Below are 13871 nucleotides of genomic sequence, written 5' to 3'. Positions count from 1 at the left end.
AAATACACTAGTGCAGTCACCATGGCTGTCAGCTCATGAGATGCTTCTCCTGTGTTCTTTCATATTTTCTTATTTGTTGTATATGTTACTGGAGTGTCAGGCTGTTTACAGCATTAAAGGTGATTTAAGTTAAATCAGAGAAATGCAAAAGTGTACAAGTCATGTATTTATGTAAAAGGAATGGGACTCATTGGCTCGGTTTAAAGTATGTGTGCCTGTAGGTACCAATGAGGTAAATCCGGCTTAGCTCCTAAAGAAGACCTTATGGCACATATCTCCTATACCTTTGAACTTATAGTTTTACTAGATGACCTCTTCTGACATCCTTAGGGACTGGTAATGTACTGTTTAACCATACTTGTCTACTCTCCCAGAATGTCCGTGAAACTCCCGAATTTCAGGGAACTGACCCAGGCCCTAGAGAAAGTAGACCAGCCTTCCTGATCTGTAAAAGTTGGCGTATTCAGGAGGGAACTGTCATACTCTCTTGGAAGCGCGGGTGCTTGGTGATGCAAATTGTTGCCATGGCTTCATTGACCAATCCCATCATGGCATTGAGAACTGATAGACACATTTCACCACACCAAACCCTCTATATCTCCCACCTGAGCTCGCCCTTTGATATCTCATGGAGGGCATTTTTAAATATTGGTAACTATGTGTATAAGTCAGTGGTTCCCAAACTTATTTGAATCATGGCGCCCTAGAGTATCAGCATTTTTTTCACGGCTCCCCTAAGCCAAAAGTTTGTTATTGAAAAATTCAGAAAAAAATGAAGTAAAGTAGTAAAGTGAGATAAATGGTGCTTACCTGACATCCCTAGGCTCAGTTATGTAGTGGGTGGACAGGTTTGCGCTTCTGTTTGTACACATATTTACATTACATTGACCATAAATAATTTGATTTGGTGCTGGACCATCAACCTGGGGCACCCCTGCAAGTGTCCCGAGGCACCCCAGGGTGCCATGGGGCACAGTTCGGTGAACCACTGGTATAATTCTTTTTTCCACTGGATTTCAGTTACAGTTGTGTTTTGTTTTCCTTGCAGTTGCTGCTAATTTGCAGAAGATGGTAGATGATCCAGCTTCATATAAAACTTTGACATTTAAGCTGGTAAGTACTTGCACACACATCTAAGAAATAATACATATTTTTTTCACTGGTTGACTTTATTAGATAAACAAATGAATTATATAATTTTTTATATAACTTTATAACAAATCCATTTTTTTATTTTAAACTTGAGGCTGTTATAATTGTATTTAGAAATACAATCGTAAATATGGACTATAAGATACAGAGTAGCATTACATTTACTAACAACCTGTGTTTAGACTGCTTACTTGACTATACTTTACAGTATAAAGCAGACACCAGGGTTATATTTAATCTCCTTCCACAAATCACTTGGACGTATGGCTCAAGGATATGTATTGAAAGTACAAATTCTAGTGATTACTGATACTGTAAGTGTAACAATACCATAAGCACAATTAAAACCTTAGAACCCTGTAATCAATTTTCTGTGCCTGTGGCATCCATGACTTACACAAGGTCAGTGATTTCAATCAGAAACCTTCCAAAACAATAATGTATTTTATTAAACACTGCTTGCTTAAGATCTATCTGGTACTTGAAGCAGATTGTCAGAAGATATTTAGGGCTCATTCACTCCTATCTGCTTTTTATAGCGTTTTGTGCAGCTTGATAAAAAAGTGCATTACAGCGAAATAAGAGTTAATTATGCCATTCACACTATGGTGTTCTACAATTTTCGTGTCCTCTTTAAAATTTTAGAATGTAGCATAATATGTTTCTAAAGGTGGGTACACCTTTGAGTGATCTGCAGATATATCTGTAGATGATGGTTGTTCATATACACTGAACGACCATCATCTTCCAGGCATTCGCGGGCCCAGCTGGCCAGGGGGCGGGGACACGGCCCACCCCTCTCCCTGTGGCTGCCGCTTCATGTGTATGGGCGATTGGCTGATCGCCTGTACACACTTGCCTATGGACAAATATATCTGCAGATATATCTGTCCATCGGCTGTGCAGCACAGCCGACGCGATATATCTGTGAACGACGTCGCTCACAGATATATCGTTGGTACACACTGACCGACGGGCACCAGATATATATCACTTGATCAGCCACTATATAAGTCAGTGTGTCAGTGTGTACCCAGCTTAATCCCGCTCTGTGTGACGGCACCGCCATCCTCCCAACGGCCCTGCATTCTGTCTATATTCTTAACTGAAATCATTATCATAAGTATTGACTTAGGGGTAGATCTATTAAAGCTTTTAAAAATGTAAAGTTGGAGGTGTTGCCATAGCAACCAATCAGATTCAGTTTATCATTTCTCTATTGAATTCTTAGAAATGATAGAAATAATCTGATTGGTTGTTATGGCAACAGCTCCACTTGTATATAAAAGTTGACGGTTGTCTTTGCTGCCAGTGGTTAGTGGCCACCTATAACATTCAATAAGTGACATAGGGCATACCTCCCAACATGACCCTCTCCAGAGGTGGGGGCTGCAGCACAGTCCAAAATTCATATGGGGAGCCACACCAACTGCCATTTCAAACGCTGCCAAACATCACTGGCTGTGACTCAGTGGCACTTGGTGTGGCTCCCCAATTTGAATCCTCTGGAGCTGCCACCAATCAGAAATTACCAGGGAAGTCCAGGACCAGAGCATTGTGTCCCTCCTGGAGAGGGTCATGTTGGGAGGTATGCATAGGGGTCTATTCATAAAAAGCCCTGTTTTGCGGCTTTTCTCAGCTTAGTGCTATTAACAGAGCGGGTTACCATAGAGAAGTTTATTACTTCTGCTGCAGCACCCCCGCTCCGTGGATGAATCACATCACCATACTGAGTTCCGCTTCTCCTTTGTGTTCAGACTCGCCATCTCAGGATGGCGGGCAGGGAGTTGCTTACTTCCCTGTCTTCTACCCGGCGCTGGCTCCGGCCCTTGACATCCCAGCAGCCACTTCAGCCTCTCCTGGCTGCCGAGTCCTCACTTCCCAGAGAGGTCCGCAGCTGAAGACAGCTTTGCCGGTGACCTGGATAACAAATCGCTTCACTGGAAGGGTAAATATACATGATTTGCTACTTAGCCAAGCTATATATTGCATCAAACTGATATATAGTGAAAAGTAGCAATTCATTTATGCAAATATACACGAGTAGACCCCATAATGTAACTCATCCAATGATTTTACCACTGTCAGCGGTGCCCAGATTTGGCAGCTAACAAGAAGGAGCATCAACGAGCAGGTTTTTACATGAGAAGCTGCTGGTTGCTGTTCCCTTAGTCATTGCTGTTTTGGGAGTGTACCTTGGCTTTGATGTCACAGGCAATTCTGAGGAACGAAAGATGTAACCCCCAAATTCAAAGTAAGAGGTATGTTGAGAGGATAATATAAGAGGAGTGTGAGAACCATAACCGAGTTGTAGGCGTTACCTCGAGTACTCCCATACTTGCTTGGCTTTGCTGAAATGGCTGCCTTATTGCTGTATGGACAGATAAAATGGCCACCTACAGACTGCACTTGTTCTTTAAACTACTTTGCAGATCACTCAATACATGAATGTAACAATAAAATATTTTATATTTCACGCACTAACTGAATTTTTGTTTGTTTCCTGCGCAGGCGTCTGGTTGTGACGGGACAGAAATTCCCGATGAAGTCAAGCTGATTGGGTTCGCTCAGTTGAGCATCACTTGATTATATGCACTTCGGGACCTGGCAGAGTCACACATTTTTTTGTGGCCATTCTAGATGAGAAAATAAATAAAAGGGATAAAAATAATGCCACGCAAGATTTGCTTCAAATCTAGAAATTCACAAAGTTGTACAAGATAAAATCACGATTGTAATCAATGCTGCTATCCGGAAAAAAAAAAATCTACAAATCTCACTTAGGAATCAAATTTGCAAACTCCCTGTATACAGAAGCAAGAAAGGATAAATGCACTCAAAGATAACAGCTATATTTATTAGTTACTTACAAATGTCATTTTATAGCAGATATGTATTTCTCCTTTCAGTGTAAATTTTCCTATATTTTAGTTGTAATGTTAATTAATAAGACTGCCTATTTTCTGTATTATTTTAAGACTAATATTCTAGAAAAAAAACTAAAAAAAAAAACCAAAACAACAGAAAAACTTTTAGCCAAACTTGAATCCTAGATGTAAAAAGGACTGTGAATTTTATTTTCATATATTTATGAATTGCACATTCAGTGGATATTTGTGGTTAAGTTGTGTGCTTGTTACAGCAAAATTATTATAAATTCCTTATATTTGAGGTGTGATTTAGTCTCCAGTCCCACATTAGCTAGGAGTGTGGACAATCCTAGTGCCAGTAACAAACCAGATTTAAATGTTATCCTTTTGTCAGTAGGTCACTGTTAGCTTCATCTGAGTAAAGGATATACATATAATGTGGCCTGTTACTAAACTACATTAGAGAATGTTGGCAATCTGACAGGACAACATGTTTTACTGTTCCAACAATGATAAAATCAGGTATACAGAGTTATTGATGTATCTTAATGGTGGGCAGTTAGCCCCCAATATGGGACTACAGCTTCAGTTATCCTATTGGATTTCCAAGGCTTTGGTCTGATGATCAGTGCTAGTTGTCCACTTCTGATGATGCCCATATCTACAAAGCTGTGCTAAGCATGTGACACATGACGTGCCTTATCTCTTAGCACTGCCGGGTAAATATGAGTTAGTGTGTCTACAAGGAGAAGTGCGGTAGGTGTCTTGAAGACAACGCAGCTTAAGAATGTGCCCAAAGCTGCCTTTTCTCAGTCACACATGTTACAATGTCATACTGGTTTTCTCACTGCAGGAGTTAGAATCTTCCAAGTGAGCATTCATGATTTCACATAGAGGTTCTTGCTAGGAGTAGAAAGTGTGAAGGTTGTCCATCTTTAGTGAGCGTAGGTACGGTTGTCTCCCATAGTTAACAATGAAGAAAAATACATACACAGTTATTTTAAATGGTATGTGTGTTTTAATGTGAATTCTGCTTGAATGTCTGTGGCCTTCTGCCATCAGGAGCTCCACTGAGACACTCCAGGAAGGTCTACAGAAGTAAAGCATGGGATTCCTGGATTAGGGACTGCCACCTAAGTGCTACTGGAAGATGCCTAAACTTGGGTCGTGTTCACTTATGGTGGATAAGCTTTAAACAAAAATAAAATTGGCTGTTTCCTCTTAATTATTTTGACAGTGTCTATGAAACAATAGCTGCATGTTATTCACCTCTTGGCTACTTGTGAATGATGCACAAACAAATCTGCATTGCTAGAAACATTATAAGGAACTTTCAGATTGATGAATCGGAAAATATTAGTACATTTTTATATGTTCTGACATAGAGGTGGCCAGAGGCGTAGGTGGAACATAATGTTCCAGCTACGCCTATAGCAAAATTTTGAAGGAGCCCCTTATAGCTCCTACTGTATAAACAACTCTCTCAGTAGCGCTTCACCAGACCGGGCATGCCTAGTACTGCCCGGGGCATGCTTACCACCACTCATTTTAATTTATTAATATCCCAAGGAGTGCTACAAGTATTGTGCAAAGACTGCTGGGAGGAGGCGTGATGTCAACACCTTTCCCAGCAGGCTGACAGCACACTGTGGGTGACGATGGATGCAAAGGAAGATGGCCAGGGACGGGGATGCAGGTAGGTGTGACGTTACTGTCCCTCCCAGTAGGCAGGGTCCATGAAGAACTTCTCTGTGATGTGAGCGTTGGTGGAGGGAAGGGACCTAGCTGGACACCATAGCAGCCGCACCCTTTGCACCTATGGTAGGTACGGCTTTGGACATGGCCACCTTGAGTATCTGCTGTTAGTCATAAGAAATTCCTAAAGTAAAAGTAATTTATGGACTACAAATACTGTGTACCCACAATGCGTCTTTATGTGCTTGAGTGCAGCTACTTGTCCCCCTTAACTTATTCAAAGGCACACCTCTTCACAGTGCTGGTAACTATCCCTGGAAAGTAAATAACTTTAAGTTCCAAGCTATTAACAAGTTTATTCATTTAATCTTTTCCACTTTTCTCAAAAATTCTGCTTGGTTTAGTTTCATTTATGGCTTAAATTAATCACAACATTGAAGGGACGCCCAGACTTATAAAACTTGTGTCACGTTTGTGCTTCTGGCACCTTTTTAGAATGAAATGTGTTGGCCTACAAAGTGCAATTTCCTGTATAATACATCACACTCTAAGTATAGGGCAAGACATAACCTTGACCTTGATGCCAAAAAAAATCAAGCCTTTTTATGAGAAGAAAAGGCTTCTGCAAAGGAGAGAATGGCACTGTAAATGCACCCTCTTCACACTTTAAATCATTTCATCTTAAGAAATTACATTTAGATGTTAAATAAGGTGCAATCATGTGCCTAATCCTTACTCAGCAAGGAACACCCCCAGTTTGCTGCCTCCTCCAACTGGCCAACAAACGTTTAGATTCCCATAATTAGATGTTGATTGTTACCTTACATAGAGGACCTATCAGCAGGTCTTCTGATGTTATTATTTTTGTCATGCATACTACATACTTGCCCACTCTCCTGCAATGTGCGGGAGACTCCCACTCTTTCGGGTAGTCCCCCCTACCCCTATTAGCGTGGCTGGATCTCCTGCATCCCTCTCACTTCCTAGTGAATTGGGCAGGATGGGGAGATTTTGCCGGGAATCACCGGTCTGTAGGCTGGGGGCAGGGCTAAAATGATGCTGATTGCATCATTTTAGCTCCGCCCTTGGACCCGCGATTCGCTGCATATTGCATGACGGAGGGGCCTAAGAACTTGAGAGCCCACCCCCTAAAGTTATATTCTTCATCTCCTCTCTGGGCTTCACCCGGAGAGGAGACTTTAAAAGTTTCCAAGTATGGTGTTCTATGTAGTTAGCAAAACAAAAAAAGGGTTTCTCTAGGACCCTGTTTTCTCAGGAGAGAGCATTTTATTCAAAGTACTGTTTATGCACTATGCTGTTCCGCAGGCAGGCCTTCTTCAGCCTACACAATAGGAGCGATAAAAGAAAGCTTTCAGGGAGGGTGAGCACACTTTCTAATATGAAATCCCACATTGCACAAGGAACTAGGCACCTACTATAGCAAACAAAATAATAATAATAATAATAGTGGTCCTGGAGACAGGTATACTTTAAAGACTGGAGACTTATTTAGCTATAGAATTAGCTAGGCTGTAAGAACTGAATTGCTGATAATAGTTGTGAGGGATGTTTCCCAGATCTGGGTGTGTTCTAGTTTTGGATAGGATTGGGTACGGGATCCCAGTGGTCGGGATGCTGGCGGTCACAATATTGACAGCAGCATGCCTACAGTCAGAATCCCGACAGCATTAGGTAACTATCCTAACCCTCCCCATAACCCGCCTTTCCTGCAGCCTATCCCTCCCCTCCCGCAGCCTAACCCTCACCCTACTGCTAACCATAAGTCTATTACTTACTGTCGGAATGTCAGCGGTCGGGATTCTAGAGCTGGGATTCTGACTGCAGTCGGGATTCCGGCATCGGTATTCTGACCACCATCATCCTGACCGCTTGGATGCCGACTACATCCCTTCGGATGCTTTCTAAATCTTATTGAACCTAACTTTTTCTTATTGAACCTCCAGAATGTCCTGTTGAATCGTGGTTGGATCAGCAGGCCATTGGTTTCCTTTTCTTAGTGTACTGTATGTAGTCAAGTGAAGCAATCTGGAATTACCAATTCTTGGACAGTGTATCAAAGGGCCTGATTCAGAGATGGACACAATGCCGATGTTTGATGCTGAGCGATTGTTTTTGTACTGTGTATGGGTTTGAGTTGCACTGCATGTGCACTGGGATTGATTACCGATGACCGTCGCAGAGAGAACCTAGACACAGTGTGAGTGACAGTCAGTGAGTGTTTCTGGGGGGTAAAGGGGGAGATATAGGTAGCTAGACAAACACAGGCATGTCCCAACCCTTTTGTCTTTGACAATGACTGTATCTGTGTATGACGTTGCATTGGCTTTGGCGGCTTATTTCTGATGGACAGTATTAGTGTTCATTCAAGCACCCTGCACCTGTCACAACTCGTGCAGTTCCTCTTTCCTGCCTTGAGTGCCACTGTCTGCTCTGGCGCTTCTAGCACATTCTGGTCTGTATCTCAGCAGTTTGTTACTTCAGCTGAGGGTGCTAGAAGCAACAGAGCAAACAGCGACACCCCAGGTGGGAAGAAGAACTGCACAGGTTGTGACATGTGCAGGGTGCTAGAATGAACACTAATACTGTAACAACTATAAAGTTTGTTTCTATTTTATGATGCTGACTTTGAACAAATAATTACAGTAAGTTATTCAGTAAGGTTACAAAAAAAAGTCCATACCACACCTTAAACCAAATTTTTGTCTTGCAATATGTAATCAGAATAAAAAGCATTACTGATTACATGCTTTGAATGTGCATCCATTAAAATGCTAATTTAGAAACATATTGAAAATAACACAAATATGCTGTGACCAAATAGATATTAGCTTTGATTGATTGAACACAAGTTAGACTAATTAATGCAAATGTCAAGGGGTTTTATGGGTTACATGAGTTACATAGGTGCACCATATTACTAAATGAATTTATAAGAGATTTATTGTATTGTGCTGCACAACTATAATTCAGAACAGCCATATGGAGATTGGAATGGGACCAGATGTTAATTGTGATTTAAATTTATTGTCTTGTAACCTCTTCTTGCGATTCTTGCTCTATATATTGCTTTTTCATTGTGCCTGATGATATAAATATAGACCATGGCTGACAGCAGGTTCATGAAACTCTAGGTTGCTTCCACTGTGATATTTTAAATATGTAAATTAAATAGGGATATATTTTAACTTTTACAGTTGAGTTGATTCTAGAGTGCAAGCTTTTCTTGTTATTATGATGCTTTAGATAAGAAGCACAGCTGTGGAACCAGCGAGTGGCGGGCCCACAAGTAGTGCCCACAATTCACATTATGCCAAATAGTAGTGCCCACAATTCACCATATGCCTCACAGTAGTGCCCTTATACATATTACACCACAGTAATGGCCCTTATTTACATTATGCCACACAGAAGTGCCCCTTATTCATATTACACCACACAGTAGTGTCCCTTATTCACATTATGCCACATAGTACTTCTTATTCAGATTTTGCCACAATTATGCTGCACAGTAGTGCCCATTATTCCCATTATCCCTATAGATTGTAAGCTTGCGAGCAGGGCCTTCCTACCTATATATCTGTTTGTTATTACCCAGTTTTGTTCTGTTAATGTTCCAATTGTAAAGCGCAACGGAATATGCTGCGCTATATAAGAAACTGTTAATAAATAAATAAATGATCCCACACAGTAGTGCCCTTTCTTCATATTACATCACAGTAGTGCCCCTTGTTTACATTATACCACATAGTAGTGCCCCTTATTCACATTATGCCACACAGTAGTGTCCCTTATATGCCTTATACCACACAGTAGTTCCCCTTATACACATTATGCAACATGATAGAGCCCATTATACACATTATGCCACAGTGTAGTGCCTCTTTTTCACATTATGCCACACAGTAGTGCCCCTAATTCACATTATGCCACAGTATTGCCCTTATTCACATTATGCCAAATAGTAGCCCCTTATTTACATTATGTCACAGTAGTGCCACTTATTCACATTATGCCACACAGTATTGCCGCTTATTCACATTATGCTGCATAGTACTGCCCCTTACATGTTACACAGTAGGGTCCATATACACATTATGCCGCACAATAGTGCCCCTTATTCACATTATGCCACACAGTAGTGCCCCTTCTTAATATTATGCCACAGTAGTGGCCCTTGTTCACATTATGCCACATAGCAGTGCCCCTTATTCACATTATGCCACACAGAAGTGTCCCTTATATACCTTATACCACACAGTAGTGTCCCTTATACACATTATTCAACACAGATGAGCCCATTATACACATTATGTCACACAGTAGTGCCCCTTATTCACATAGTAGTGCTACTTTATCACATTATGCCACAGTAGTGCCCATTATTCACATTATTCACATTATGCTACACAGTAGCGCCCCTTATTCACATTATGCCACAGTAGTGCTCCTTATTCATATTATGCAACAGTAGTGCCCCTTATTCACATTATGCCACACAGACTACAAAATGGAGGTCCCTGTCTACATGTGAGCCGTTCATGGTAACTGGCTTGCAGATAATGCTGTCGGCAGTGGACCACTATACTGTGGTGGGCCCAAGTGCAATGGCACCACCTGTAGTTCTGCCCATGATAAGGCAGTAAAGCACACTGGTGTGGTATGAAATTGTGACATTCACAATGTCTACAGTGACATAATAGCCAAACCCTAACCATAGCCTAACCTTAATTACAACCTAACACTAAATGCAACCTAACCCTAAATCTAATTGCAGCCTAACCCAAAGCCTAACCCTAATTTAATGCATTGACATTCTGAACATGTCGACATCCTGAATGATGACATTCAGACCATGCCGATATCATGATGTCGACATTCTGAATGTCAACATCCTGACTACAGTACAACCCGTGCACAAAAGCTAGCATGAAAAAGCAATGCATTTAGTTAAAATCGCACAAGGGCATCCACATATTAAAACAATAAAGTAATCGAAAGGTGGATACATTCATTTAATTAATATGTATTTTAGTGACAGGGTTTACCTTTAGACTATCCAAACCACAAAATAGGTCTCCCGCTTCTCTTATGCAAGTCTCAAAACTTTGATTTTTGTTTCTTGCAGGCACGTCAATCCTGCAAATAGTATCATATATTAGATTTGAAGATATTATGCAAAAAAATAAATACTAGCTTTATTTAAGCCAGTTATGGAGGGATGCAAAACCATAAGGATATATTTTTAAAACTTTCACTCAATGCAAACGTGCATTACAGTGTACCTGCGAGCTGCGACATGTGCATATGGAGAACCAATGAACATTGGTGTGCAATAAAACCTACTGATAATTGGAGAGCGTATGTGAGGGAAATGTATTTATTGATTTCTCTATTAATAGAACATGGTTAAATCTAGATATACTGCATTTCCTTAACATGCTGACTAAAGTCATTATACCTTATTGAAATAAAAATTTTATTTATACCTTGTCAACTGTTGGTGTTTTAAACATTTCCACATGTCAATGTAATTCCATTGCATTGTACCGTTTACACAAAGAAAACACAGAGACGGCTGAAATTGTGAAAGGAAATAAATTGTACTGCACAAGTTGTCTGGCTATGGTTATTTTCTACTTGAGAATTTGAATGATACTACAGCACATTAGCCGAGTTGTACAGTAGAACAGATTGTCAGTGGGTGTGGTATTGAAAGACACTGAACTGTGTGCATATGTTATAAATGGTACATAATTGTGGTATAAATAGTTCATTAGTGAACACAGACATATTTATAACTCAGTAAGGCATCATCTTCTGTCCTGCGCTGTTCTGGACAGAAGGTTATTCATCCTTCCACACAAACAGTGAGGTCCGAGTCCTAGCAATATGTTACGGATGGGCTCAAGGTTTGCTCCATTGAGGGTCAGTCCATAAAGAGGATGGTTACCCAAAGCAGGATAAACCCTTAAAGAAATTTCTGCTTAGGATATTACTCAAAGTTTGGACTTGTGCAATGGACAAGTTGCTAATCCAGGACACCCATAATGTCTATATGATATTAGATAATTACTTCTACAAACATGCTTGTCCTTCTTTTATTACTTTGGGAAGTAAATAATTATGCCTTTCATGAGAGATCCTCAATAAACATGTATTAAGACTTAAAAAACGGAAAGCCTACACCATATAGGACACTTACCACCTTAACACCTTTGACCTTTGCCATACCGTCTGTTTTGTAAAATTATTATCAGATAAACTACACAAGAGGCGAAACTTAGCAGAATATCAGTGTGCTTACCTGTATAGGGACAGGTAAGCCCATTTATATGTATGCAGCACATCAGATGGGACGATGCAGCCACCCAATTCATCAAATGATGAATTGGATGGATTTGCCCATATACACTAAGCGATCATAAGATCGACCAATGTATAATATAATGTGTACACAAAGAAGCCAAAGCCAAGCCCCTGCTCACTCAGGACCTCATTCAGAGCCGGTCGCACAGAGCATGCGGTCGGTCTGAATGAGGGGAGGACGTCTTGAATTTTCAAGACGTCCTCCTTTGCGGTGGTAAGGCTGTGGGTTAACACTCACAGCCTTACGACCGCCTAAGGTGATGGTCGCGATGGTCAAGACCATCGCGACCATCGGGGCTTACGACGAGACCCTAGGGTAGGGTCTCCCTTGTCGTAAGCCCCGGAGAGCTTTCGGCTCTGTCTGAGCCGGAAGCTCTCCACTGACATCACTAGTGATATCAGTGGGGCCGCCCCCAAATGGTAGGCGTTCCCATGGGAATGCCCCCGTTTGGGCTGCCACCCCCCCGGCCCGCCTTCCAAACGGGGCGAGCTGTCAATCAACATCGACAGCTCGCCCCCTTTGGATCGAGACCCGCTACGACCGGCGCTGTCGTCGTAGCAGGTCTCACGTATGCGCACGACAGTGCCGGCGCCGTCGTGCACATGCTCTGTGGGGGGCCATCGACCCGGTCCAAGCGCATCGGCGCTAACGACCAGGTCTGAATGACCCCCTCAGTATCAGCGGGATGATGAAGTGAAGGGGGGCACCAATTGCCTGGTAAATATGATTTACTCTGATGCAGATCTCCAATGAGATGAGATTAGTCCATAAATATAGAAAAACATTGCAAATGTACTGTAACATAAATTCACAAGTACAGTAACATAAACATTGTAGCACATGCCAACTGTAGCAACCTCCCAAGTAACAGAGTCAATCCAGATGGTCACAACCTCAGAAGATCTGTTGATCATCTGGCCAGCACATAGGTACTGAATAATAGGATTGAAAATGGAGTCAATAAAATCTCTGCACACAATGTAATGTCTCTACGTCTTTCAATTACAGATATTGGCCCTGATTCAGAGCCGGACGCTCTGAAAGAGCGCTCACTCTGAATCAGGGCGTTTTTTTTCATTTTTGGAGTGACCTCCTGGCCTTGTGGTAGGGTCTCATGGCCGCAAGCCCCAGAGAGCTTCTAGCTCTAATAGAGCCGGAAGCTCTCCCACTGACATCACTGGTGATGTCAGTGGGGCTGCCCACAAATGGCAGGCATTCGCATGGGAACGCCTCCGTTTGTGAAGCCACCCCCACGCCATGCCTCCAAAACGGTGCGAGCTGTCGATCAAAATTGAAAGCCGCCCCCTTTTGGAGCGAGACCTGGAGCGACGGAGCGCCCGTCGCTAGTCTGGTCTCGTGCATGCGCACGTCGGAGCCGACTCCGGCGTGCGCATGTGCAGTGGCCTAACATCAACTCGCGAGCGTATAGTGATTGCGAGCGGGTCTGAATCAGGCCCATTGTTCCTTAATCATGTTCACCATATCTTGATATAGTGCTAATTTATTGAATAAATATACATATAATGCACAAAACCAAAAATAAAAGTAGGCTGTCTATTCTTACACATCTAAAACTCATTCCCAAGGTTCTGCGTGCCACAATTTTAAAGAAACAGTCCACGATTAAGGCCCTGATTCAGAGCTGGACGCAAGTGGCTGCTCGTTCGCTCAGAGCGATGTTTGCCCAACTGCGCATGCGCACGGATCGAAATACGCATGCGCGAACCACTCAGTGCGGCCGAAAATCGTGTGCTCGCAAAATAGCG

At 42.0% G+C, this 13871-nt stretch overlaps 1 protein-coding gene across 1 annotated transcript in view; it reads left to right on the top strand.

The window, feature by feature from the left end:
• Positions 1 to 4097, top strand: part of STK39 (serine/threonine kinase 39) — a 451027-nt gene extending 446930 nt beyond the window's left edge. The window contains exons 17-18 of the mRNA XM_088474896.1: positions 1049 to 1113; positions 3664 to 4097. Of these exons, the coding sequence (XP_088331022.1) occupies positions 1049 to 1113; positions 3664 to 3738 (140 nt within the window). The 3' untranslated portion in view covers positions 3739 to 4097. The remainder of the gene's footprint in view (positions 1 to 1048; positions 1114 to 3663) is intronic.
• Positions 4098 to 13871: the final 9774 nt, after the last annotated feature.

This window comes from Taudactylus pleione, unplaced genomic scaffold, assembly GCF_031769625.1.
Source record: "Taudactylus pleione unplaced genomic scaffold, aTauple2 ptg000156l, whole genome shotgun sequence".
In the NCBI taxonomy this organism is placed as follows: Eukaryota; Metazoa; Chordata; class Amphibia; order Anura; family Myobatrachidae; genus Taudactylus; species Taudactylus pleione.
Note: the sequence above shows the minus strand (reverse complement) of the source record. Positions and strands in the feature narration are given on the sequence as shown.